Source organism: Loxodonta africana, chromosome 7, assembly GCF_030014295.1.
Source record: "Loxodonta africana isolate mLoxAfr1 chromosome 7, mLoxAfr1.hap2, whole genome shotgun sequence".
NCBI lineage: Eukaryota > Metazoa > Chordata > Mammalia > Proboscidea > Elephantidae > Loxodonta > Loxodonta africana.
This window is the reverse complement of record NC_087348.1, coordinates 126,317,299-126,343,894: the sequence shown is the minus strand read 5'-3', so window position 1 is coordinate 126,343,894 and position 26,596 is coordinate 126,317,299. Positions and strand designations below refer to the sequence as shown.

The following is a 26,596-nucleotide window of genomic DNA, read 5'->3' as shown; positions in this document are numbered from 1 at the left end:
CTAATTAGAAGCAAGCAATACCACCAATGGACAGACAGGTCACGACACTGCGTTTACAGGATGCATCACCCACTCACTGTAGTAGGCCCTAAGTCCTACCCCTAAATTTTAATACTTTCGGTTCCATATACGTTGTAACCTTCTCTATAAGTTGCTAAATTCTGGGTATTCTGCGAGGAAGTTGGGTTAAAAGTCTGTGCACTCTTTGCCACCTTCATTCTCTTCGCTTCTGCCCTGGACTTGTAACAGAACTCTATCAAAGCCACCAGCATTGCCAAGCCCAAGCCGCCAACCAGAATGTAGAAGACGCCTGCTACGTTGCTCAGGCTCAAGGCACTCGTCTTGTCCTGAAGGGGGATAAAGACACTTCAGTTAACTGTGGAAATGTCACATCCAAAAGGTAAAAGAACACATGAAATCCAGACAGCCAATTAAAACAAATGCATAATTTCACTTGAAATTATTTACACATATAAGTCACTGATGTTGGTTTATGGATTTCAATATAAAGTTTATACCTCTTGGGAGAAGTGAAATTATGATGATTACCAATAAATAGTACGTAATTACGTTCAATAAAATCTGTAGCATTTTATCATTATTAAATATTCAATAAAGACCACTATACTTAGACATTTATAAAAAAATAGGAATTGATATATTTATATAGGGTGGCAGAAGTGGGCTTAATGTTAAGTTTGAAAATGATCATGTTTACATTCCAATTACATGGGAAGGAGACCCCATTTGGCTTTGCTTGCATTAAAACATACTTCTAATTTTTGAAATTTCCTACTTAAACTAATGGTCTTTAAGCTAGTAGCTTCATATTTTACTACTACTTTTGCAAATATATGCAAATAGTATGCTAGGGTACACATTATTCATTCTTTCAGTTGCATTTTTACGAAAAATCTCCTGAAAAATATCACTTTTACACACTATATACTATTTAGGAATAATTAGATATGCATCTCACTTAGATTACTTTTTTAAGGTAACTTTTAAAAATACACAAATTATCCCAGTCAATGATAAATAATTTATCTATGGCCAAAATTATAGTTATTATTAGTGATTTGGAAATATAATTCCATTCCCACTTAGAAATACTTAAACAGTTAATATTTTAGACATATTTTTCTGCAAATCTTTACTACACAAATTATATCACAATAAGTTCAGCAATAGCCAAGCACATGATTAAAAGATACTAAAATTGTATGTGGAATTTTAAATTTTTTCCATAAATTATGTTTATTATATAACATTATTTCAAAGAGTATTTTGGGTGGCATACCTGAAGGATGCCTTGTGGCCATCATCTCTTCAGCAGTATGTTTTATAGAAAATGTGATTCGGACCCTTAAATAGTTTTATTAGGAGAGTGTTTAAGGGATGTACTATACACTCTGTCCACTTAGCCATGACATCACTTAACTGGGCCAAAAAACTTAGGTTAACTTCATGTTTTAGAAAAAACTCTCATGAAGCATTTTTGCTTCTACTTTATGTAAGGATTTGACATGACTGTTATCTGTGCCAAGCTTGTGTCATTCCACTCTGGTTCAAAGGCAAACTGAAGTGACTAAAATACAGAGACTAACCCTGAAATAGGATCAATAACCTAACTTTGTCTCTTCCTTAGACTAACTGAGGCTTTCCTATTTAAAATAGTCACTTGTTTAGTGTTCTAGACTTCCAATATTTTTTTTTCTTTCTAGAAGAAGATAACAGGAAAAAATAAGAGAGGATACCAAGAATCCTGAAGTATGGCTCTCAGACATTGTTGCCATGTGCTATTAATTTGCGTAAATATTTAGATTCGCTCATAAATTTGTTCCCTATTTTTGCTTTAGGATAAAAATGTAACTGTTTTTAACACTATTTTCATTTGCACGAACAGAATCAGGCCTACAGATTCCTGCATCATTCTAAAATAATTCACGAATCAGAGATTTAGAACTTGAGGATATTATTTATAAGCATTGATTTATTTATTGAAAAAATTTTGATTGGAAGAATAGAATTGGAAGGTTCACTCCGTTTATCTGTCAGCACAGAAATATAATTGGGCTTCTTCAAGCTAATGTGGAATGCTTGGCAATATCGTGACAAAAGACTAAATACACATTTATTCAATATTTAAAATCTTTTTCCAAATGGATTACTGATCAATTTCTCATTTCCTGTTTTGTGAATACATCAGTTCTTGAAATAATAGAGTTCATGATCTTTGCCTCCAAAACAAATAAACGAAAGACCCAACCATAAAACACACTATTTTTATTAGTGGTACGTAAGTTTGAGAATAACATAAGAAATTGTATTAATTTAAATTTTTGCAGTTAATTTTAGTTACTCAAAAGATTTTATGTTAGGGGAGCAGGCTACAATTTCCTGAAAAAGACAGACAGTGTCTGTGCCTGAAATTTATGATATTAGCTTTAAATATAGGCAGTGGCTGAGTATATACAGAAATGTTCAGTTTTGATAATTGCTCCCGTTTACTGCTTTGTGAACACAAGAGGAGGCCCCGAACTGCAGCGACTGACCTTGCTTCCAGAGTCCTTGGGTCCACATTCACCTTTATCGTACCACCATTTGTTTTTCAGCTTGTCTAAGACGCCTGCCTCACTGAGTTTCAAAACGGCAAGGTTTACAGGAGTTCTTCACGTGGAAAATAACATAAATAACATTATATATGTTATTTTATGTTATTCAAGTAAAACTACATTAGAATCGCATGGCAAAGTGACAGAGCAGAGGCCACAGTAGGTGCTATGTCTTGTACTGTAGGCCCAGGTTTAGCAACAGACATAAAACTGGGGCCTGCTCCATCGCTTTAGGTAACAGGCACATACTGCTAGGGAGGATTTTTAAATAAAATGTATGCAATTACTGTGAATTCAAAACTATTGGCCTGGGTTGGCTTTCTCTGGCATTTACAATTTCCCAACATAAATGTGGAAGTTATTCAAAATCCAGAAGCTCATTTTTTTTTTTTTTACTTTCAAAATGAATGAAAGTGGCTGCAGGTTTACAGACAGACTTAAATAGAAGCTAGATAAGACTGGTTTCATTTCTCACATGCATTATGATTCAGCCAGTGGAATTTAACTTTATGCTATGGAAGTATGTCTGCAGTGTTCATCACTCCCCTGACTCCTTAACCACGCTCATCCAGGACCCAGGCGAAAGAGCAGGGTGATTCTGGTGTTCCCAAAAAAGGGCCCCCTCATGGAAAAGATCATTATAAGACAACTGTGTACAAAATGATTTTAAAGTATAATCCCATGCTGATGTTCTCCTTCTGAATGGCAGTATTCAACAGAAATATATCATGAAAAGCAATTTTCATCTTGAGCATGCCATGTTAATATACCGTAATTACAAAGTGGAGTGACTATAGTATATTCTACAAATTCTTACCAACAAATAAGTGGTAGGTCAGGGTAACCAGGATTTTTCTGAATAGGGAAATCTCTCTCACTATCATGTCCCATTTTTATTTTCTATAGTCTTTGATTCCTTTGATAACAAATACTATATTAGGACCTCCAGGGAGGAAGGTGTTAATAGTCATCTGGCATCAATATTAGGAGGAATCGAAGACTTCTTCCAGTTTTCATCATCATATTAACCTCTGTGGATATAAAAGCCAGGAAGATGGATGGGAAGCAGTAGCTCCTAGGATTTTTGTTGTTATTGTTTTTGTGGTTGGTTGGTTTTTGTTTTCGCTTTTAAAAACTTTCAGAGGGAAACTGGCTGCATTCCTCTGGACCTTGCTAAGGCTGCTGCATCACTTTGTCTGGCCATATCTCCCAATGCCTTTCTTCTCCCAGGAAATATTAGTGCGATGGGAAGAACACAGAGTGCATTTCTTTGGTTCCCATGTTATTAATTCCATGCGTTTATCTACAGAGTTTACACAGTTAGGGAATGCATTAATGATGATGATCACTAACATTTATTGTGCACTTATGATGTGTCAGGCACTGTTACAAGCATTTTACATATTTAATTACTATTATCACCTGCATTTTACAGACAAGGAAACTGAGGAATAGAGAGGCGAAGTAACTCATCTAGAGTCACATAGCTAGGAAGTAGCTGAGTCAGGATTTGTAATAGTCGCACTTCATAGCTCATGCTGTTAAAAAACAACAGAAGACTCGTGAGGTTTCTAGTTAATTGAGTTTTTCGGTTAACAGTGAAATGAAAAGTCCCCTTTCCCCCGTTATGCCTTTGATTCTGAAAAAAAGTTTTTAATATATAAGTCTTGCTTTCTATCTTTCTGGTTTCTGAAGACTTTTAATTTTTTATCAATGTTATAAGATCTTACTATGGTTTAGTTTCATTGTTCCATTTAAGAGATAATATGAATTTGCTATGATCCTAGAGTATTTTGTTTAAATTGATTTTTGGATTAAAATTTGACATAAGCATGATTTAGGGATGGAGTAGGCTGAGGATTCTGGTTAATTGAGGTACTTGGTCAATTTAGCTCCAGTTAGTCCACCTTCTATTATCTATACAGCTCTTCCCCAACTCCTGTGATTTATGAATAGATTGTTACAAAAACAACCTTGCTGACTGGTGTGTGAACTGTGAAATCCCCAAGAGCAAAGCTGTATGTCATTTGTCTTTGTAAAATAGTCATTACCAGAGTTATCTGTTTCAAAGTTGTGCTCTGTAAAATTGCTAAATTTAAATTATTTTGAATGCAAAACAGGCTTTTTCATAAAACTGATACTACAAAGGTTTTAGGTCTCCCAGCTAGCTCACTTGTAGGTAAACAGAGCCTATATTGTACTCCTTGAATGGGGTGAAGTGTAAGGAGGAGGACTTGATCCCAAAAAGAGGAAAACATGAAAGAGAGTTCCCCTCAAGTTTTTTCTAGAAGGAACAGTTGAAAACAAAATTGTGAATTAGACGAAGACTGCTTTTAGCTTACCTTTCTCCCTTCGTAAAGTACCTTTTCCCCCTAACTCCCTCCACTTTCCACCTTGCTTCTTTGTTGGTCCCTTTTGCTATTTACTCTCGTCCAATAGCCTTGGTTTACATGGTAAGATTAGACTGGCATTTTAAATAAATGATATGTATTATTTACCATGATCGTAGAATATTTTGGATCCATAGTGGGATAGTGGTTAAAGCAATCAGTTGCTAACCACTAACTGTCTGTGGTTCCAAACCCACCAGGAGCTCTGGGGAAGAAAGATGTGGCAGTCTGCTTCTGTAAAAATTACAGCCTTGGAAACCCTGTGGGTCAGTTTTACTCTTTTTTTTTTTTTATTGGGTCACTATTAGTCGGAATTGACCAGATGGCAATGGGTTTTTATTAACTAAATATTCAATTGGTGGAATTTCAGGCAGTCATCAGGAAATTCATTACTGGGAGATTCTTCCAGAGGCAGCTTTCTTTAGTGGTTCTATTTACCACGATATTTTTTTCTTTTCTGCTTTTTTCTGCTATGAATGCATATTTTCTGTGATAATTCCAGGCTTTATTCTTGCATTGGTTTTCATGCTCCCCTGTGTAGAAGGGGAGCAGGCCATTAATCATATTTTTAAGCAAATAAAGCATACCCTCTATGTTTGTTTGCCAACCTCGCCCTCCCCCACTGAGGCATTTTCATAACCACCCCTGTGCCAATTGTTTTTTTACATATTGCTGTAAAAAAAAAAAAAAAATTAGCATAGCACTTTCACTAAAATACCTCATGCAGTGCAGAATTTGGTTGGCAAAAAACATAGGTGTGTGTTATTTGAGTAAAAATACCGTATAACTTTAAAGTCAAGAAGGAGCTGTTTTCTTCAAAATGCCAAATTTAAAACCAGGAATTGTAAGATCAAGTGTATTTACCAGAGAATATATTATTTGGTAATCACACTTATAAATTGATTTTTGCATAATTGTATACATCCAAGAATATGCATATTTTTATACACATAAACTATAAAAATAAAAAATAGAAAAAAATCAACAATTTTGTAGACATTATTAGCACTGTAGGGCATTGGTAGTTACTGGTACTACCAACATTTCCAACTAGAACCAGGATTACATAAGTCACTTGAAATTTGGCATAAAATTCTATGATTTGTGCTCAAACTAAACCACATTAACAAAAGGAGAAGATATGTCTTAAACATTGCAACTGAGATATTAAGACCGGTTCATTGTCAGTTAGTAAATTTCTATTATTTTATTCCATGAGTATGAATTCTTATGACCTTATGAAAGGACTACCTCATCAATTATATTAACAATATCGAAGGAGCAAATTTTCAAAGGAAGGCAAATTGGTATCCCCACAATCATGCCTTTCCATTTGGATTTATTGCATTTAAGATATAGGGAAGTTTTCCTCCTATCTTCTATTAAATTTTTACATCTTGTTGTGAAACATCTTGGCTGAAGACTGCTATGGTTAGAACTTCATAATGCTGGGAATGGCAATGGGTGGGTCCATTCCGGTTGCAGTCGAGTAGATTCCAACTCATAGTGACCTTATAGAACAGAACAGAACTGCCCCATAGGGTTTCCAAGGCTGTATTCTTTATGGAAGCAGACTGCCATGTCTTTCCCTCTCCGTGGAGTGGCTGGTGGGTTGGAACCACAGACCTTTCGGGTAGCAGTTGAGTTCTTTAGCCGCTGTGCTACTAGGGCTCCTTAATGGGTGAATAGAGATGCTAACTATTGGCATGATCATGAGGTATGATTGGGGAGCTGCCACAGTGGCTCTAAATAGTTCATTTTTTGGTTATATTAGATCATAACATCTTTGAGGGAAAGGACAGTGCTATATTTATCTCTTTTTATTCCCCACAGGTATTGGCACATTGCCTGGTTAAGGGATAAATTTAATTACTTCCTGCTGAGTGGCAAACTGGAGATGTCCCACCTGGCACAATCTTGTGCTTGTAGGAGCTTTTTCATGTGTAGTACAAGTTTCCTCTCTTTTTCTTTTTTTTCTTCATTAGATGAATTACTGTGAGCAAAGTTAGTTTTCTCCTACCAAGTTTCCATATTTTAAAATCAGGTAACACAGGATTTCAGCAAGCTTGTGCTGAGATGTCTGAACGTGCATGTTTTCCCTGTACTGTATTGGCAACATTTATTTGTCTCTCCTTCTCAGGCTTCACACTCAGCAAAGGCTTTAGAGCCAGCTGCATTCTCCAATTCAGTATTTTTTTTCTCCTTATTTTACCTCCTTTAAAGCAGAACAGGCCAATGGGAGGTGAGAGGTAAATTTAAAAAGAAAATCAGTCACCTCTACAGGTGAAAATGAAATATTAGAAGGTACAAAACCTTCTAATAAAATTGAAAAAGAACAATTGCCTCCTGATAATTTACTTTGATCTATGTTCAGTCAGGCCATTTAAAATATCGCCTTTTATTCCAAGTTCAGTGTAGGGTATTATTAATGTTTAGATTGGAACAGCCTATTCTCTTGGTGACAAATATTACATCAATATACAGCCTTCTAGGATTTTTTTTTTTCTTAGTATTAAACCAAATTTCCTTAGGAAAAATAGAACATACTGCTATTTCATTTTGGAGGAACATTTTATGTTAACTTTGATAACATTTCAGAAAATCACTTTTAAGATTTTGAAAAGTCACAGAATAATTTTTTATGTACATCTTACTGTAAGATCAAAAATTTGATTTTTGAAAGCTGGGAAGTTAGATGCATATTTATTCCTTTGGACAACAAAACTTTATGGAGTCTATTTTGCACCAAAAAATGTGTTGGATGGACATAAAGAGATCAGAATCTGGCTGAATTGTCCAATCCCTAATTTAAATGAATTAAAATGATCTTTTGAGTTACAGAGATTTTTTTTTTTCCCCCAATATGTATACACTTTTGCTTATGTTTGCTTATTTTCCTCTGGAAAGAGTCTTTAAATGTAAACTAAAAAAAAAAGTACTTTATTATTACTTTTTATAGAAAATTTTATCTGTAAAGCAGATATTTGTGATGAAAGTAACAATTTGCAAACAAAATTTTTCTGATACAATAGAATATCTTCATTTTGCTTTTTCCTGGTGCTGTTATGGCGTATTTTCTTACATTTCCCATTTGCATGGAGGAATAACTCTCTGTGCATATATATGCATTTATATTTTTATGGAAACTATCAGAAAATTCTAGGCAAGTTGGGGCTCAAAATATAAAAAGAATACTCTGTAAGAAAACATAGTGGATGGTGCCTAGAATGGAGGTATCTAGCAGTTTACTTGGAGGGGCATGGTCGGAGAAGAATCCTGAGCACTTCTTTCTAGCCTCGCCTTGCCTTTCTTCTCCAGACTCAGGTTCTCTCTTGGAATAAGGAGAAGGATGATCAGAATCACATAAACAAAAAGTTGGACCCACACTATTCTCTTGTCCCTAATCTTTTATGCCTCCCTTTGTGGCCAGGAAATTCGCTTGGCAAAGTTTGTCCTTCCTTCTCCTGAAATAGGTCTTGTTATTAGATGGAAATACACAAGTGAGCTGAATTTGACAGGCTTTAATTAGACTGGGGGGGACTCTGAGTGGAAACTGTTAAGGCACTCAGCTACTAACCAAAAGGTTGAAGATTTGAGCCCACTTTTAAAGGTATCTAGGAAGAAAGGCCTGGCAATCTACTTCTGAAAAATCAGCCATTGAAAACCCTATGGAGCACAGTTCTACTCTGACATACACGTGTCGCCACAAATCAGAGGAATCAACTCCACAACAACTGGTAATTAGATCGGGGCTGGGAGCGCAGGTGGGGAGTATTTAGTGGCATTAGGAGAGGGTGAGGTTAGCAGCCATCCCAGATGGTATTACCCTAAATCCACAGCATTGTTTTGTGGGTTGGTGGCCCAGTGAGAAAATTTATAGCCCAATCAAGAACCTGAAGATAAGTAGGATTTCTTGTTTTGGACAAATCTCTAGATTTTAAAACAAAGACAAGAGTATAAACTTTAAATTTTTCATAATTCTTACATATCATTTAAAAGTAATAACTCAGAAATTTCCCATCTGTGGATTGTTTTCTTTAATTCTATGAACACTGGTACATAGTTAATCTTCTCTGTTAACTACATTCCTTATTATACTTTTTTTCTTAGTCACTGCTAAGACATTTAAAAATATTATCTTATGAAGCTAGGAATATTTTATGGATGAAGCTGAAGACAAAACTGAGTTAGTTTTGATGTTGTAGACAGATCATTTTGTAGGTTGATCCATTTGTGAAAGGCAAAAAATGTCTAGTTCACACGACTATTTTTGATTTGTTATTTAACTTTAACAGAAGCCTGAGAGTCTTAGATGGAGAAATGACTTTCTGGTCGGTATTCTAGACAGGTCTGAGTGGAATTTGTTTATTGTTGCTACTTACAAACATTCAGTAAAATTTCTGGCCCTGCAGTGGTGAAGAAAACAACACAAGACTTAACCCTTTCTGCTCTCTCTCCTTTCTTCACTGAACCGTTCTGTCCAAAAGCTGCAGCCCTTCCTGTTTTCCAAAACCAAGGTTCAGAGGACTATAATGTTGGACCCACAGCCTCTTCGAAGCCAGCAATTTTTGGTGAATATTTCAATGACCTTTGTTAGTGTGGTTCCAAATTTATAATGGTTGCGAATATTTTTGATTTGACAGTAATTGCATACTTTAGTTTTTTAAGGGACTTGACCAGCAATTCTGGTGGTAGTCAAGGTGCCAACCGTAAGTCTCCCAGCAGATGCACCTATTACTTTACATACTGTTTACCCGCTTTTGGTGACATTGAGGCTAACCTTGGAGTCACCTCCCCCGCTGCCACATTCTCCTTTGTCGTACCACCATTTGTTTTTCAATTTGTCCAAGAGGCCTTGTTCATTCAGTTTTAAAACTGCGAGGTTAACAGCATTTCTTGAAACGATAAAACATATTTTGTAAGAAACTGCACAGCTGTTAAGATGTTAGAAGGAATGAGGACTTAAGCTCTTTTTTTTATAAGCTTCTCCCAGACGCTAAATAAACCTCTCATTTTGCCATCGTGCAGCTCCTTCCACCAGAGTCCAAACCAAAGGCAGTTGCAACTAATTTTAAATGTATTAAACATGCAGTATTTGGTGCCATTCACTTTCACAGTTTGTTTATGGTCAAAAAACTGACCTTAAACAGTTACATGGGGTTTTTTTTTTTTTCTTTTGCAAAACAGTAATAAGCTTAAATTTACTAGGAATCAAGGAAGAATTGTGTCTTGAATTCCTTTGTCTCTAAATGTCAACCAGCCAAGAGATGTGGGATGAAAATTTATTTCCAGAAGGAAAAGCAAAATGACATAAACAAACAAACCAGCCACTATTTTTTATGTACTGATTTCCAGACAACAAAGAATACAGTTTAATTCTTCTTCTTCTTCTTTTTTTATTATTTGTGTGGTTATGGTTTGTTTGTTTTAGATGTTCTGAGACTTGAGGGTTTCCAGGTTTGATTCAGTTTCATCTTACATCTCAATTTTGTGTTGCTTTTTAAAGCCACTGTATGCTCTTTAGACACTTGTATCAGATATCCAATTTGACTACTTAAGCAATTAACTCTATGAAATCAGGCTGCATGTGAATATGGAGTTGGCAAATACTCTAGATCAGCCTTCTCTGTGTTTACCTCTATAGGGGAACTGAGGGAGCATATTCTAATTATTCTCTAAAAGGATTAAAAAAATGTAACATCTCCCGTGTATTGCTTTCTTTCTTGCTTTCGAGCTACAGTTTTTGAGTGACTCATTAACTCTTTCAAGTGGCTTTCCTAGAATTTAATGAAATTTCTGTGAAATCGAGGGAGCGGCTTATATACTGAGAGAATTTGGGTACAGTTTGCGATGTGCTATTTAATAAATACTGAGTTTGTAATTCGCTAATGCCAAATGGATGATAGATAAAATGAAACAAAACAATGATATTAACGAATAACACTGGAACTTGGACTTGCAATTGAAATGTCATTTAGCTGACTAATAATAAGGGTTGCATACTTTACCACTAATCAGCCTACTAATTGTTTAGTCTCTTAAAATGTATTCCTAAGACTTTAAGTGAGCGATGTGCGTTTTCCAGCGTTGTGGTGGTCTGATCCACCTGGACAGTAAACACTTTCCAAGAGTAAACCACACACTTTGGGGATATTAACACTTTTTAAGAGACTGCTGTTTCCTAAATGCTAATTAAATAATTACGCGTTCCCACATCCCAAAGTGCCACATTAGTGACATGAAAGAATTAACACACTTGCTAAAAAACAAACCCAAACCCAGTGCCATCGAGTTGATTCCGACTCATAGCGACCCTATAGGACAGAGTAGAACTGCCCCACAGAGTTTCCAAGGAGCGCCTGGCAGATTCGAACTGCCAACCCTTTGGTTAGCAGCAGTAGCACTTAACCACTACGCCACGCTTGCTAAAGGAATACCAAATTGTCAGTTTAATTACCAAAAGGATCAGACTAAAATGTAGGAATGAATAAAAATTCAGTGAAGATAAGGCTATCTAGTAAAAAAAAAAATTCTGTTTGGAGAAAAGGAATTAATTATTATATGTACACAAGAAACTAAATTCATCTTTCAGTGAATTAAAAATATTACTAAAACTTTGTATTTAGAAGAAAATTAATTTTATAATCCATTTCACTTCAGCTTTAAATGTTCTTATTAGATATTTTTAATGAAGTGGCATCCCAATTATTTTATATTTCAGTTTAGACTGTTCCTTTGATAAAACTACAGCCATTCCATGAGAGGGTTACTTAACAGGGTTATTAGCCATATCCAAAGACAGTTTCACAGCACAATAGAAAACAAAAATGCAAAATAAAAAAATGGTTAAGAAAAAAAAAGCTTTACATTGAGAAAATTGTAATAAAAACTTTCTAAAAAATCACTCTAAGACATTGTATTTCTAATACCATCTAATAAAATAGGCCATGTAAAAACAGTTTAGTTTCACACTGCTATCTGTATATGTGCACGTGTGTGTGCGTGTATATATATATATATATATATATATATATTTGACCCATATGTCACTGCCCAGCTCACAGTATAATCCATATGCGGTCCCTCCAGAAACATGTCATTCTTTGATGAAGTCCACTCAATGCCATCATACATAAAATTTACTTTTTTTTTTTTTTAAATTTTTATTGTGCTTTAAGTGAAAGTTTACAAACCAAATCAGTTAAAATTTACTTTTCTTTGATAATACATGGTAGAAAGCACTTTTAGTTAATGTCTGGAAATAGCCTACAGTATTTTCAGATTTCTTTGCATGTTAAAAGTGCCTGTTATTTTCTAGAATAGTCTAAGGAGGGAATTTCCTCATAAGTTTAAGTCCGTAGGCCTTCTTGGATTTCTGTTGAAACTGTGGCAAAAGACACACACATGCAAGGACCATCTGGACATCTGTTATATTTTATGTAATGCATTCACTTTTACACGTTATTAGTAATAAGAATCATCAAATGACTTCTGTAAAAATATATAAAGCTATTTCATTTTGTTAGGCTAGATTAAAAAGTACCTTTTACCCAGGTGAAAAAAAAGGGAGCCCTGAAAAAATAATTGTAAACAAGGCCAAGGAAGCCACAGGAGTCATGTAAAGGGGGGGCATAGAAAGCAGATCCTTCCTGCAGCACACTCCATTGTTGCTTTGGAACCCCCTTCATATAATTCAGACATACATTTCAAAACAAATGTCAGAAATTCATATTGATTATAGGGGATATTCTCACCCAGATTAAGCCTAAGGGAAGTTATAATGGTGACCTGCCAAATAGATGAGATTAAAAATAATAATAATATTGTGGTCAATTGAAATGGATTGTTTTCTGTTTAAAAATGGAAGGGGAGGAAGGAGCAACAATAAGCGACCACATTATCTCTGGATGTACAAACTACATTTGAGAACCCAAGTGTGTTGACAAAGACCTTTCATAGATTGAAATAGGACCTAGTCAACTTAATTACCTGTCTTTGCCTTTATGCCTTAGCGGAAGTCTAAACCAAAACCAAACCCATTGCCTTCTAGTCCATTCCAATTCATAGTGACCCAATAGGACAGAGTAGAACTGCACCATAGGGTTTCCAAGCATCGGCTGGTGGATTTAACAGCCGACTTTTGGGTTAGCAGCCAAATTTAGGTAAGAAAAATCCCTCTCTAAATAGCTTTTTGTCATAGTAGGGACATGGTGGTGAACTTGATTCAGGTCTGTGAAGAAAATGCTTACCTGGTCAAATTCCAGGACCCCTGGAAAACATCCAGGGGTTTTTAGTCCTGGAATTGCTCTCAGTGGAGCTTGAGATTATGATATACCTCATTGCCACTTTTGTTGACTAGAATCTTTAAATACCACATGAAACAAAATCTGTAAAAAGGGAACAGACCTAAACTTTTTCCATTTATTGATTTTGGATAAATTAGTACAAAGAAAGATTTTCTTGTAAAAAACACCCTTAATTCAAGCTAAGACATTTATCTCTTATCCTCCACCCTTCTATAAAAAATTTATCATTAAATCCTATAGATTTGGATATGCTGTTATGCTTTCTTTATGACTTACTCATCATATTTACTTCTAGACATATTAAAGTGTAATTTCTCCGTTGGTGAGGGATTAAAGTTTACATTTGATAAAATCTCTACCTAAGTAAATGGGGCAAATTTAAAAAGTCAATTGAAATTCAGGTTCAGTACATTATTGTTATGGTTTCCTGGATTTGTGAATATTATCGAAAAGGACTGATGATATAAACCCCCAGATTTAGTCAGTATTTGCACACAGGATACTGAGGGCACATATAGTTTGTAGAATACATAATTTGCGATATTAACTGGTTAAGGCAAATTGAGTTCCATTTCACTCAATAGGATGAACATTCTATTGTTGGCTTTGATGCTGAAGTGTGTAGATATAATGAAGTTACTTTCTCTACACTACTGGGATTATATGTGTGACGATGCTAGTAATTTATTATCCTTATTAGAAAGGATCCATTAGTTGTACCCCCACGAGAAAAGTCTGCCGGGTTTTAGGCCTATGTTCTCTTCACTGAAGTCCTCTTTTCATTAGATCATACTATATTCCCTATAGAATTTAAATGTTAAAATGTCCAGAATGTTTTAATGTTGGGGATTTTTTCATAGTCTTTCATAAAATACACATTTAAAAAAAAAAAACCCTTAAAAACTGTATGAATCAGTAAGAAATTGTATAAAGAAATAAGGAAATCCCTATAAAATCACCAAAGTCATAGACAGCTTATGTGGGAAGAAATACAAATCACATAAATCATAAAAATGTTCAGCCTTACTTGGAATTAAACTAATGTGAATTACAGCTGTACAAATTAATTTCCTTGCCATTCACATTGGCAAAGATAAAAGTAAAGATAATGTTTAAGACAGTCAAGGATTTAATAAGATGGACATCTTCATACTCTCATGGTAGAATTAAAAATTGGAAAGAAAATAATTTGACTTTATACAATAAACTCCTTAAAACAATTCTTACTCCTCAATCCAATAATTCTCCTTTGAGGAATCAATCCTAAGAAATTAATCAAAGGTATTGGCAAAATAACGTGATAAACTTTATAGCACATTTATGTAGGAAAACAATGAAAGCAACCTACATGTCCAACAGAAGGGGAGATTGAAGTAGATGTTGGTCTACATTACTGGTTCTGAAGTCTGAATATGAAAACCACTCATTACAAATACAGGTGCTCAGGCCTACCCCTCCTGGATCAGATTCTTCTGGATTGGGGCAGCATACCTGAATTTTTATAAAGCTTCAACAAGCCATATAACGACATGCTTTTCAACCATTAAAAGTTTTTAATGACTAGTGAAAACACTTATAGTATAAGGCTAAATGATAAAAAGTAACAAAATTGTAAATTTTCTGTGATGTCAATTTGGGAATAAACTATATATAGTTAATGTCCATGGAAAATATTGAAAGAAAATACAGAGGATTGTTATCTCTGAGGGAAGGAATTACGACTGATTTAGATTACATTTTGTTCTTTTGCTTCCCACCCACCCCAAATTTTCTACAACGAGCAGTGATGCTTTCATAATCAGTAAAACAACACAAAACAAAACAAAAAAAAAACCCTAAATTATTTCAGAATATAATGCTTATAGAATTGTTGTATGCAAACCAAAATATATGTTCTATTTTGAATCAAATCAAAATTGAGAAAGAAGAAAAAGCTAGGAGTTATTCTTAAGGATCTCAGGGAAACATCTAGCGTTCCTGATTATGTAGCTTTGGTCCCCTTGGTTTTGTGTCTCTGGTCACAGGCTGGAGGGTATGTGATGTATTTAGCATCTACAAAGCTTCCACCTTATCTGAAGGGAACAGGTCAGGCAGAGAAGTATGAGTAATGCATCAATTAGCAGGCCTGCCCATCAGAGAGGATCTGTAGGAGGTTAATACAATTTTCAGTGACCTAGCACTGGGTTTTTTTAGGGGGAAAAGGCCTTGCTGTTTCACACATATTTACAGACAGAAGGTGAGTCTTTTCCCATAGGGGAATTACATGAATGTGACTGTGAGTAGACTTGAATTCTGTTAAGTGGGTCACTAAAATAAGAAAAAAAAAAGAAACTCTCTTTTTAGAAAAAAGAGATTCCATGGCTCAAAACTATATGTATATATTTTTTACCAAACAAGTATTAGAGATCCTAAGAAAAGTCTTTTTCAATTTTTTACAGGAATTAAAAAAAAATGAAATTTGCTTTTTATCTTTCATAAATACCACATATTTACTCTGTTTTATGTTATCTTTCGTAAATACCATATATTTACTCTGTTTCTTGAAAACTGAACTAAAATTATAGATTGGATTTAAACTTTATTATGATATCTATCATCTATCTAATTTCTGCTTGTATATATATATTTATATCTATCATCTGTCTTTCTATCTGCAGAAAAATTTCTAGAACCACTCTAGTAAGAAAATAATAATTTCCTGGAAAATGAATAATAACCAACCCTAAATAGACTATTCACTCTAAGTTATTTAAATGTTGGCTGCATTGTATCACCCTAGAGTTGCAGAGTTATTTATACGACATGCATGAAAACCTATTCCACATAACAAAGATGTGCTAGGTGGGGAGGAACAAATACCACATGGGGTTTTACTCTTCTGGCGTAATGAAGATATCCCCCCATTAAGGGTAGATGGAACAAGTCTGCAGAATAACTGAGAATTTACAACAAACCCCAAAGCTCTGTATAAAGTTAATTAACAATTCACTGAGGAAAATAACTATCGTACCAATCAGGAAAACATGAAAGCTGGTAAAAACCGATAGGCTATCAAATAATGAAGTGGAAAGAGCTTAAATATATCTGATCTCAAGGAAAAGCACTCGCGTGCCCAGTTCTACTCTTTATCAGCTATTGAAGCCTGGAAAAGTAACCAGGTCTCAGCATTATGCTCCACTAAGTTTTCAGTTTGACTTGTAGCTGTGGTATTACTTTTCTTCCCAAATTATTCCTTGCAGTAGACAAGCAAAAGGCTCTTTTTGCATCAGTGAGTTTGTGCACTCATTTTCAAAGGCAGAATTGGTTCTAAATTATTCTACATGTATATAGAATAGTTTTTAGAAAAGATTCTAAGGCTTCACTCCAGTTTGTTTATTTAATGACAGTACAAGATTTGCATAAAATGGCAATATTGATCAATAATTTAACATCAAAATTGTGAGAAGAAAAGTTTTATAAGTGGGAAAACAATTCAGACCCATATGATTTATGATAAGGAACACTGGAAAAACATTTTAATAAGGAAGGATTTATTAAAAAAGGAAGGATTTGGTTTGGATTTTGGATAAGATACATGCAATTAAGGTAATGTTGATAGCTTTATGTTTCATACTCCAAGTGAAGGAGAACTGAACATGTTAAGTAGATACTGGACAAGATTCCAAGATTTGTCTCTAAATTGCATGTTATTTGGTGTTTGCATGACTAATTCCTATGAAGAAATGAGTCTGAGGAATGTGATTGCTTGAAGGGCACTGTGATTTTTGTGAGGATCTGTCAGTAGTTTAGTCAGGAGTATTAGCTGGGAACTGTGATAAATGAAATTTTGAACTCTATTTTTAGTGTTGAAGGTTTTTTGGTAACCCTTACAAATACCTTATGCAATTTAGTTTCATGATTTTGTGGATTTTAGGTCACAGAGCAGAATTGTCTAACCTATTTTGGATTATGGATCACTTTCAGTATCTGATGAAAGTTATGAATACTTTCTCCCAAAAGAGACACAAACATACAAAACCACAGATTCTTATAAAGAAAATACTCTACATCCTACTTTGGTGAGTGCTGTCTGGGGTCTTAAAAGCTTGTGAGTGGCCATCTAAGATATTCCACTGGAGCAAGGGAGAATGAGGAAAACCAAAGACACAATTTGGTGAGTGCCGTCTGGGGTCTTAAAAGCTTGTGAGTGGCCATCTAAGATATTCCACTGGAGCAAGGGAGAATGAGGAAAACCAAAGACACAAGGAAAGATTAATCCAAAGGACTGATGGACTACAACTACTATACAACTAGATGGTGCCCGGCTACAACCACTAACTGCTCTGACAGGGATGACAACAGAGGGTCCAGGACAGAGCTGGAGATAAATGTAGAACAAAATTGTAACTCACAAAAAAAGACCAAACTTACTGGCCTGACAGGGATTGAATAAACCCTGAGTATGGCCCCCGGGCCCTCTTTTAGGTCAGTAATGAAGTCACTCCTGAGGTTCACCCTTCAGCCAAAGATTAGACAGGTCCATAAAACAAAATGAGACTAAATGGGCACGCCGGCCCAGGGGCAAGGACGAGAAGGCAGGAGAGGACAGAAAAGCTGGTAATGTATCTCACAATGACGTGTCGGGGTTGGCAACCAATGTCACAAAACAATGTGTGTATTAATTGTTCAATGAGAAATTAATTTGGTCTGTAAACCTTCATCTAAAGTTAAAAAAACAAACAAGAACAACAAAACTCCCACAGATTGGCATGCGATTTTAGGGGGTTTATGAACTTGGAAGGGCAATCATGCACATAGTTTCGAAATATCCATTTTAGATTCTAATCATACATTTTAAAGATTAATTAATGACTACTTTCAAGTATGTCTTAAGGGTAGCCTTTCTATGACCAATGGTGGCTCCAGAATTTTGATACAGAGGAGGTTTTAAGGCTGTGATTTGCCTGAAAGGGTCTCCCTAGGTACTAGCCTCGATCCGTGGCCACCCTGCAAGTGCATCATGTATGTGTGTGGGGTGGTGGTAGTGGCTGAGATACACTGCGTGTTAAAGCAATAAAAATAAAATAAACTGTCTAGAGATACTGTTTTTGGGTTAGAGATACTTTCAGTTAGCTTATGTAATACTGAGAAAATATCAGTTATTCACTTGAATAATTAATTTTATTTGGGTGTAGCCTGGGGTGCTGTTTGATGTTATATGTGGATATAGCTTTCCCAAGCCACCTTCTTGTTATTATCACTCTCTGTGACCAAAATATACAAAAGGGAGCTTTGTTTCAAGATTAGTCTACAGTTGCCTAGATTTTGAAGTGCTTCAAGTTACCTCTGAATATCATTAGCTTTTTAAACTTGTGATTATTATTATTCTAAAGTAAAATTTCAAAACTGCAAGAATTGGTTACTGACATATTTACTGTCTGTGAGCTGCTCAATCAGTACAGTGCCTTTCACATAGATGGACTGTGATCTCTTGCTGCCTGGACTCTCCCCTGCCCCAGCCCCTGGGTTCCTTCCTCTCCTTGACCGTGCTTCTTATTCTCCTTATATAATTTCCAGAATTCTAAAACATGCCACCACCACAGATCATGTTTATTTCTTCTAGTCTTTGCTGACTCCTAAAAATTTTTTCCAGTTGTTTTAGAGACTGAAAATTCTAGAATTTTGAGCCAGAAGATAGTTTGGAGGTTATGTGCAACCTCATTTAACAGATGTGGTCAGTGGGACCTAATAAGTTAGGTGACTTGCCCACCAAAGCCCAGCTGGGTCGCAGGTCTTCTGCCTTCTGGTCCAGTGCTCTTCTTCACAACACTACATACCCTTTGCTTCCTGGCAGTGCCCTTTCCTGTGCAGTTAAACTGCTTATTCATTCCTCCTATGGCTCTCTAGGAGAAATTTTTCTTTTCCTGAAAAGTTTGTCAAGCTTGGTGGGGATTAGCCCTCAACCTTTGCAAGTTCTTTTACTCATAAATATTCATAAATATTTCCTGCCCTAGTAAATTGGCAACTTCTGTCCTCTCTGAGTACTCGAGTCAAGACAAAATTTAAAAAGCAGGTAGTCTTACCAACCAAACTGATACATCTTGAATGCTCAAGAAACAGTGCAGTAGATATTTAAAAAACAAACAAACAAACAAACACCAATAACCTTGGTGATGACTTGATTTGACTAGACGGTAACTTTTTTTTCCCTCCTGGATAGACCTAAATAAGTCTATTTTAGTACAGGAGGAGACTTGGTGGTGCAGTGGTTAAATGCTCAGCTGCTAACTGAAAGGTTAGTGGTTTGAACCTGTGGGAGGAAGATGTGGCAGTCTGCTTCCGTAAAAATTTACAGCCTTGGAAACCCTATGGGGCAGTTCTACTCTGTCCTGTAGGGTCGCTATGAGTTGGAATTGATTTGACATCAGTGGGTTTGGTTTATTTTAGTACATGCAAGGCTCATAATTACTTGAGTTCTAATGTCGTTTTTTGGGACATGTAATATTGGATATCCAAGAACAGCATTATAAGGAATATCCAGTATAACAGATTAGAAAACTTAACATAGAAGAAATAGAACTGTAAAAACAAACAATAGAATAACAGGGCCCAAACCCAAAATGCAAGCTCCTCTCCTGTGCCCAATTATGAGTCAGACTTGACTCGATGGCAGCAGGATTTGGTACCCAATTATCCATCGTTGTTGTTGTAGTTAGGTGCCATCGAGTTGGTTTGCACTCATAGTGACCCTATGCACAACAGAATGAAACACTCCCCGGTCCTGCGCCATCCTCACAATTGTTGCTATGCTTGAGCCCATTGTTGCAGCCACTGTGTTAATCCATCTCATTGAGGGTCTTCCATTAAGAATTGTTTTTCTTGAAAGTGTCTCTCAAATTTATCTTTTCATTTCCATTACATGGGCATCACCTTAGTCAAGGGCTTTATCACCTGATGCTGGATCTATTGACTCTCCCAATCCATTCTCTACTACCCAGAGTCAGAATAACCTTTTTCTACTTGTTTATAGTGCTTTGTCTTTCAAAAATCTGCAGAGACTCATGATTGTCTCCAGGGTGTTATTCTAACTTTTCTGACATTCAAGGCTTCCCAACACTTCAGTACACATATACCTTAAAGTTTTACTTCATTACACTTTATTGAGTCAGATGCTGTCAGGGTCTTCACGTTCTCATTGAATCCTTGCACAATCCTATGTGATAGGATTACATCTCCAATTTACGAATGAGGAGAATGAAGCCTAAAGCCACATGGCTAGTTAATGGCAAAGGTGGGATTAGAACGTGGGTCTGTCTAACACAATCTCGTAACCACACTAATTAGCCAGTCGGGCTAGTTTCTTTATAGTCCAAAGATGCCTTATTCAGAATTGACTCCAAACTTATGATAGAACCTTTACCAGGAATTCTTCCCACCTCCCACCCCCCTTAGCCTTCCCAATTCCTTATTTTCCAGGGATATTCACTCATTCAGTCAACTAATATTTGTTTATCAACTAGTATGTTTGACCCTTCTTTTTTTTTTTTAATTTTTATTGTGCTTTAAGTGGAAGTTTACAAATCAAGTCAGCCTCTCATACAAAATTTTATATATGCCTTGTTATATATTCATAATTGCTCTCCCCCTAATGAAACAGCACATTCCATCCTCCACTTTCTCTTTTCATGTCCATTCCACCAACTTCTGATCCCCTCTGCCCTCTCATCTCCCCTCCAGATAGGAGATGCCAACATAGTCTCATGTGTCTGTATCGATCCAAGCAGCTCATTCTTTGCCAGCCTCGTTTCCTATCCCATTGTCCAGTCCAATCCCTGTCTGAAGAGTTGGCTTTGGGAATGGTTCCTGTCTTGGGCTAACAGAAGGTCTGGGGACCATGACCACCAGAGTTCTTCTAGTCTCAGTCAGACCATTAAGTCTGGTCTTTTTACGAGAATTTGGGGTCTGTGTCCCACTGCTCTCCTGCTTCCTCAGGGGTTCTTTGTTGTGTTCCCTGTCAGGGCAGTCACTGGTTGTAGCCAGGCACCGTCTAATTCTTCTGGTCTCAGGCTGATGTAGTCTCTGGTTTATGTGGCCTTTTCTGTCTCTTGGGCTCATAATTACTTTGTGTCTTTGGTGTTCTTCATTCTCCTTTAGCCCAGGTGCGTTGAGACCAATTGATGCATCTTAGATGGCTGCTTGCTAGCTTTTAAGATCCCAGATCTCACTCTCCAAAGTGGGATGCAGAATGTTTTCTTAATAGATTTTATTATGCCAATTGACTTAGATGTTGACCCTTCTTTATGAGGTCTTTCCCAGATATTCTAGATTCTATTTATCTCCTGCTTATTTTTTTTTAATTTAAATTATAACAGCTATTATCTGGACAGAAACCCTGGTGGTGTAGTGGTTAACAGCTACGGCTGCTAACCAAAAGGATGGAAGTTCAAATTCACCAGGCACTCCTTGGAAACTCCTTCAGTCTCTACTCTGTCCTATAGGGTCATCATGAGTCAGAATCGACATGATGGCAATGGGTATTATCTGGACCACTCACATGTTCTTTGAGTCATACCTTACTTTACAATGATATCTGTATACATCTTTTTTCCCTCTTGAAATGCAGCAACTGTGTCTTATCGTACTCTTTATAACGTTCGCAGTTCTTAATAGAGGGAAAGGAATATAGTAGGCATGAAATAACTACATGTAGAGTTGACACTGAGTGAACTCATTTGAGATGCTACTTTGCAAGCAACGCATTAAAGTAAAAGTATAGTGTGCTGCATAACAAAAGGAAATCCTTCGATCATGACATCTAATAGATTTGAGGATGATCTGGCATGAAGAGTGTTTCAAAACAAAGGAAAACAAAAAAATCTTCTAAACTGTCTATTAAGTGTTGGTAAGAGATACATACAAATCTTTAGTCCATATTTGGTCTATTGTATAAACAAAATCATCTAGGAAGATGCTTCACAAGATTATAGGTAGCTGAAGGTGTCACTAATTCACTTTTGTGGGAATTCCCACAAATTCACTTTAGAGAAAAAAGGAAATGATAAATGATAAAATCAAATACAAGTTTCTTGTGTATATCAAGAGAAATCTGATACTCCCAACTGAACACTAAAATAAAAATCCCAGATAATGATATTTGTTTACAGCTCCCTTCTAATATATTTAAGTTTGGCAAATTAAACATATCACTTTTAGAAAATTTCTTGTTATTGAATTTACTACTTAAACACCAAAAAAAATGAAACCCATTGCCATTGATTCTGAATCATAGTGACCCTATTGGACAGAGTAGAACTGTTCCCTAGGGTTTCCAAGCCTGTAATCTTTATGGAAGCAGACTGATACATCTTTCTTTTCCAGAGCAGCAGGTGAGTTTGAACCACAGACCTTTTGGTTAGCAACTGAGTGCTTAATCACTGGACCACCAGGTCTCTTAACTTACTACTAAAATAAAAATAAAAAACTCGTTGCCATTGAGTCAATTCCAACTCATAGTGACCCTATAGAACAGAGTAGAACTGTCCCATAGGGTTTCCAAGGAGTGGCTGGTGGATGTGAACTGATAACATTTTGGTCAGCAGCTGAAGCTTTTAACCACTGCACCACCAGGGCCCCAAGTTATTACTTAGTAGAGCATAATTAGTAGAGTGTAATTCAGCACATTAAAAAAAATTAAGTTTATTATCAATTGAGACTAAATGACAACTGTATGTTTACTCTAATTCTATTAAGATTTATTTTACTGCATTTTAAAATATAATTTAACTCACTAAATATTTCTAGATAACATTCATGTACAATACTTTGTTTCTCGTCAAGTTCTTGAAAGTAAAAATTACCCAGTTTCAATTTTTGTCTGTCGCTGAAGGTTTCAGGTTCCTCAGCACTAGGTAAGTATTTGAATACTAGTCTCAAAACAAACTGTGTGATCTTGTTGCACCTACTCCAACTTCTGGCTTGGTTTTTGGTTAGGCTGGGATAGCACAAATAGAAAAAGGAAGGTAGGTGATCTAAAAAGGCTTCTTATAGAAATAAGGATTATTTAAGTATGAGGTAACGGAACCTCGAAAGGAAGCTGTCAAATGCCATTCAAAGTTCTGGACTCGATAGAGGGCTTATAACCTAGGGTGGCATGTGGCTTTTCTGTTGCTCTCTGAGAACAGTTAGAACCTAAGAATTCTAAGTCCATGGGTCTTTAAAGATTTTAAGACTACGTCACTGTAAGTGAAGACACAAGGTGCTTTTCTTTGAGAACAATGGATCTCATATTTAAAAACAGGAAGATATTTTAACTTTTTTTTAATTAAACAATTCAAATAGAAAAAAAATGCCCCAAATTTAAATTCATAAAATAGTCTCACATACATTTTCTTCTATTGGTGTTCACACTAGAACACAGCACATGGTTTTTCAGTTATTTGCTCCTTGTCAGAAATTGGGTACTTTTTTTTTTAAGTTATCAATTTGAGAACTTGCCTTAAATATTTTTTAATATACTTATTAAATCGAGTGCAATTAATGTAAGCTCAATACCGAGCAACAAAACCAAAAATGGTCACGTTTCCATTTAAAGTTACCCCAAAGAATTAAAGCCCTGCAGAAGCACCAAAAATTCTTCCCTTGTGTGAGATTTCCATAAAATATTTCATAAGAATTCAAAGTACACATGCATTATATGCCAAGCGTTCAATGCTTAGGCTTCTGTATTTGGTTACCACTGCAATATAATGGTCTACATAAGTAGCCTGTATTGGTATTAAAATCAAATTCACGTTTTTCCTATGTGCCTTCTCATGTATGCTGCTAATCGCATGACCAATATGATTCCTGCTCAGAATACAAATACAAATGCCTCTAACAAAAGTATATGAAATGATTTTGTCTGTATGAAAAGCTCTGAGTTCCATTTAAAGTTATGTTGAGCTTCTAAACACATCTGTAACAAAAGAACAACTGTATTACTGCAAGATGATGACTATTTTCTGGCAGCAGGTTGCCAGGATTCTCATTCTTTTTGCACATTTATTCCTCCTTCCTAAACTTTCCTTCTTCTTGAGCCCTATGTGTCTCAGCTACCTAATCTTAATGCTTTACTAAAATGTTCTTGGCTACTCAATATTTAACCTCCTTAGAGGGCAACAGTAACAAAGAAATACTGTCATACAGGACCAGGAAGCTGATCCCTTTATGGTGCACAAGGCCCACCTTTGTTCTAGTACCTCAAAGCCTGGGGGCTTTTTAAATCCTACCACCTGTTTCTTCCCTTGGGATTCTGTCTGATTTTTTTTTTTAAATTGTTGAGATGGCTGTATTTTGTTATGTATATTTTCACCAGAATAAAAAAAATTTTTTTTAAATAATTGCTTGACCGAGCAATCTACTCCTAGGTATATACCCAAAAGAACTGAAAGCAGAAACGCAAACGGACAGAGTTTGAAACAGAGCACCAAGGCGAGGGATTCTGCTGACTTCCATGGAAAACGACATATAAAGTGAGAGAGGTTACAGTAGAGAACCATATAAAGCAATAGAAAAGAGGCGGGGGAAGAGGATCTATAAGTAGGGAGAAATAAGACTCATGACGATATTTCTTCCCGTTCCTCTTACTTTTATAACCATAGCTTTCATACACTTTCTTAAAAATCAAATCAATGAGTCTATATTTCTTTAGGCCAAAAGTCCATGGCAGCCATATTTCAAAACATGTTATTAAAATTATATTGGCTTCTTTTTATTTAAATTAAAAATCTTAATAATGATACATTTCTATAGCAACACTTTGTATTTGAGTCTTAATATTTTTGTGACCTCTTACTCATTATTATTTGATTGACAGTAAGTATCCATATTCTACATAAAGAGAAATTAACAACTAATAAAAATTTCCTGAGATTTATGCAAGAATTTAGTCCTTGATGGAAGGCTGGTCCTAATATTTAATGATGATGAAAAACATAAATGTGTCAGCATATCACTGGTATTACCTGTGTGAAGGTTTTTTACCCCACCCCCTGCTACAACTGTAAGATGAATGTTCAAATAACTATTATGAATAGGTGGCAAGCTTGTTTCCTGATGCTGGGGTTAAAAATATAAATGTATAAAGAAAAAGGGTATAAAAAATAGGTGGGGGAGGGGTTTCCTTCAAATGGATGGAACCCATTCTTTTGAAAGAAAACTCCCCTCTTACCTTGGTCCTGGAGCTGGTTAGTTCTCCTCTGTCCTCCTCCTAGGGGAGAAATACCCAAAGTTAAACAATAATAGAACATTGTCTTGTATTAAAGTCAAGTTCAATTCTGGCCAACCCCTTTCTCAGGTCTCACAAGACACTACCAATTGTCTGATATACTGGGGCTTTACTGGGTTTAAAATTCACTTTTTTAAAAAATAATTTTTATTTAAAATTCACTTTAAAGGATTAAGCCAAAGGGAGATGAACATCAACTGTGTAAGGGAAAGAAAAAATTCTGTCTGCTCTTCAGTCAGACTTATCAGAAACTTAATAAATTGAAGACTGGCTTAGAGCAGGAGAATTCAGGAGAGTGCGTTGCTTCGGTAATTTTAGTCAGCTGGAGCGAATAACGGTAGGCGCATCATGGGGACACCTAGAGTTCCTTAGAAGAAGATATGCCTCAGTGTTCTCAGTCCATCTCTCTGGTATTCCTCACTCTCTTTTGAGAGTACAGCAATAGTGCTACAAGCGACACCATGTTTGGAAGCATTGCTGAATCTGATATGAACAGGAAATATTGTAAAAATAAAAAATATTAATGGATCATTAAATGGAAGGGTTAGGGAAAACTCTAGGTGACAGATATTATCAGAAACTGTGTGATTGTTTTATTTTTTTTTAAACTGGGAATTACATGCTGGATAAAGATTTTTTTTTTTTTTTTTTAGTGTGTCTATGCCAAAGGGTCGGCAGTTCAAATCCGCCAGGCCCTCCTTGGAAACTCTATGGGGCAGTTCTACTCTGTCCAATAGGGTCGCTATGAGTTGGAATCGACTCGACAGCGCTAGGTTTTTTTAGGTTATGTCTAACTAGGAATCCTGACGTCACTGGAGAAAAATGAGGCAGCATGGTAAAAGCAGCATGGGTTCGGGAATTAGACAGGAACGGACTTTAATCCTAGCTCATCCCTTCTCAGCAATTTGACCTCGAGCTTCAGCAGCATCGTCTGCCCAAGTGAAGGGAATAGCACCAAGTTCAAGCAGCTGTGGGGGTCATATAAGTGGACAATCTACTTATAGACGTGTGCTTGGCACATAGTAGGTAGTTATTAAATTT

General features: G+C 35.9%; 1 protein-coding gene across 2 annotated transcripts in view; it reads right to left on the bottom strand.

Moving 5' to 3' along the window:
- Positions 1–26,596, bottom strand: part of GRIA4 (glutamate ionotropic receptor AMPA type subunit 4) — a 479,243-nt gene that overhangs the window by 6,687 nt on the left and 445,960 nt on the right. Inside the window, exons 14-15 of one of the 2 annotated variants that reach the window (XM_064288864.1) lie at positions 9,786–9,900; positions 213–347 (exon numbers count right to left, since the gene is read on the bottom strand). In XM_064288864.1, the coding sequence (XP_064144934.1) occupies positions 213–347; positions 9,786–9,900 (250 nt within the window). Of the gene's footprint in view, positions 1–212; positions 348–2,555; positions 2,671–9,785; positions 9,901–26,596 lie in introns of both variants that reach the window. The other variant, XM_064288863.1, reaches the window with a different exon arrangement.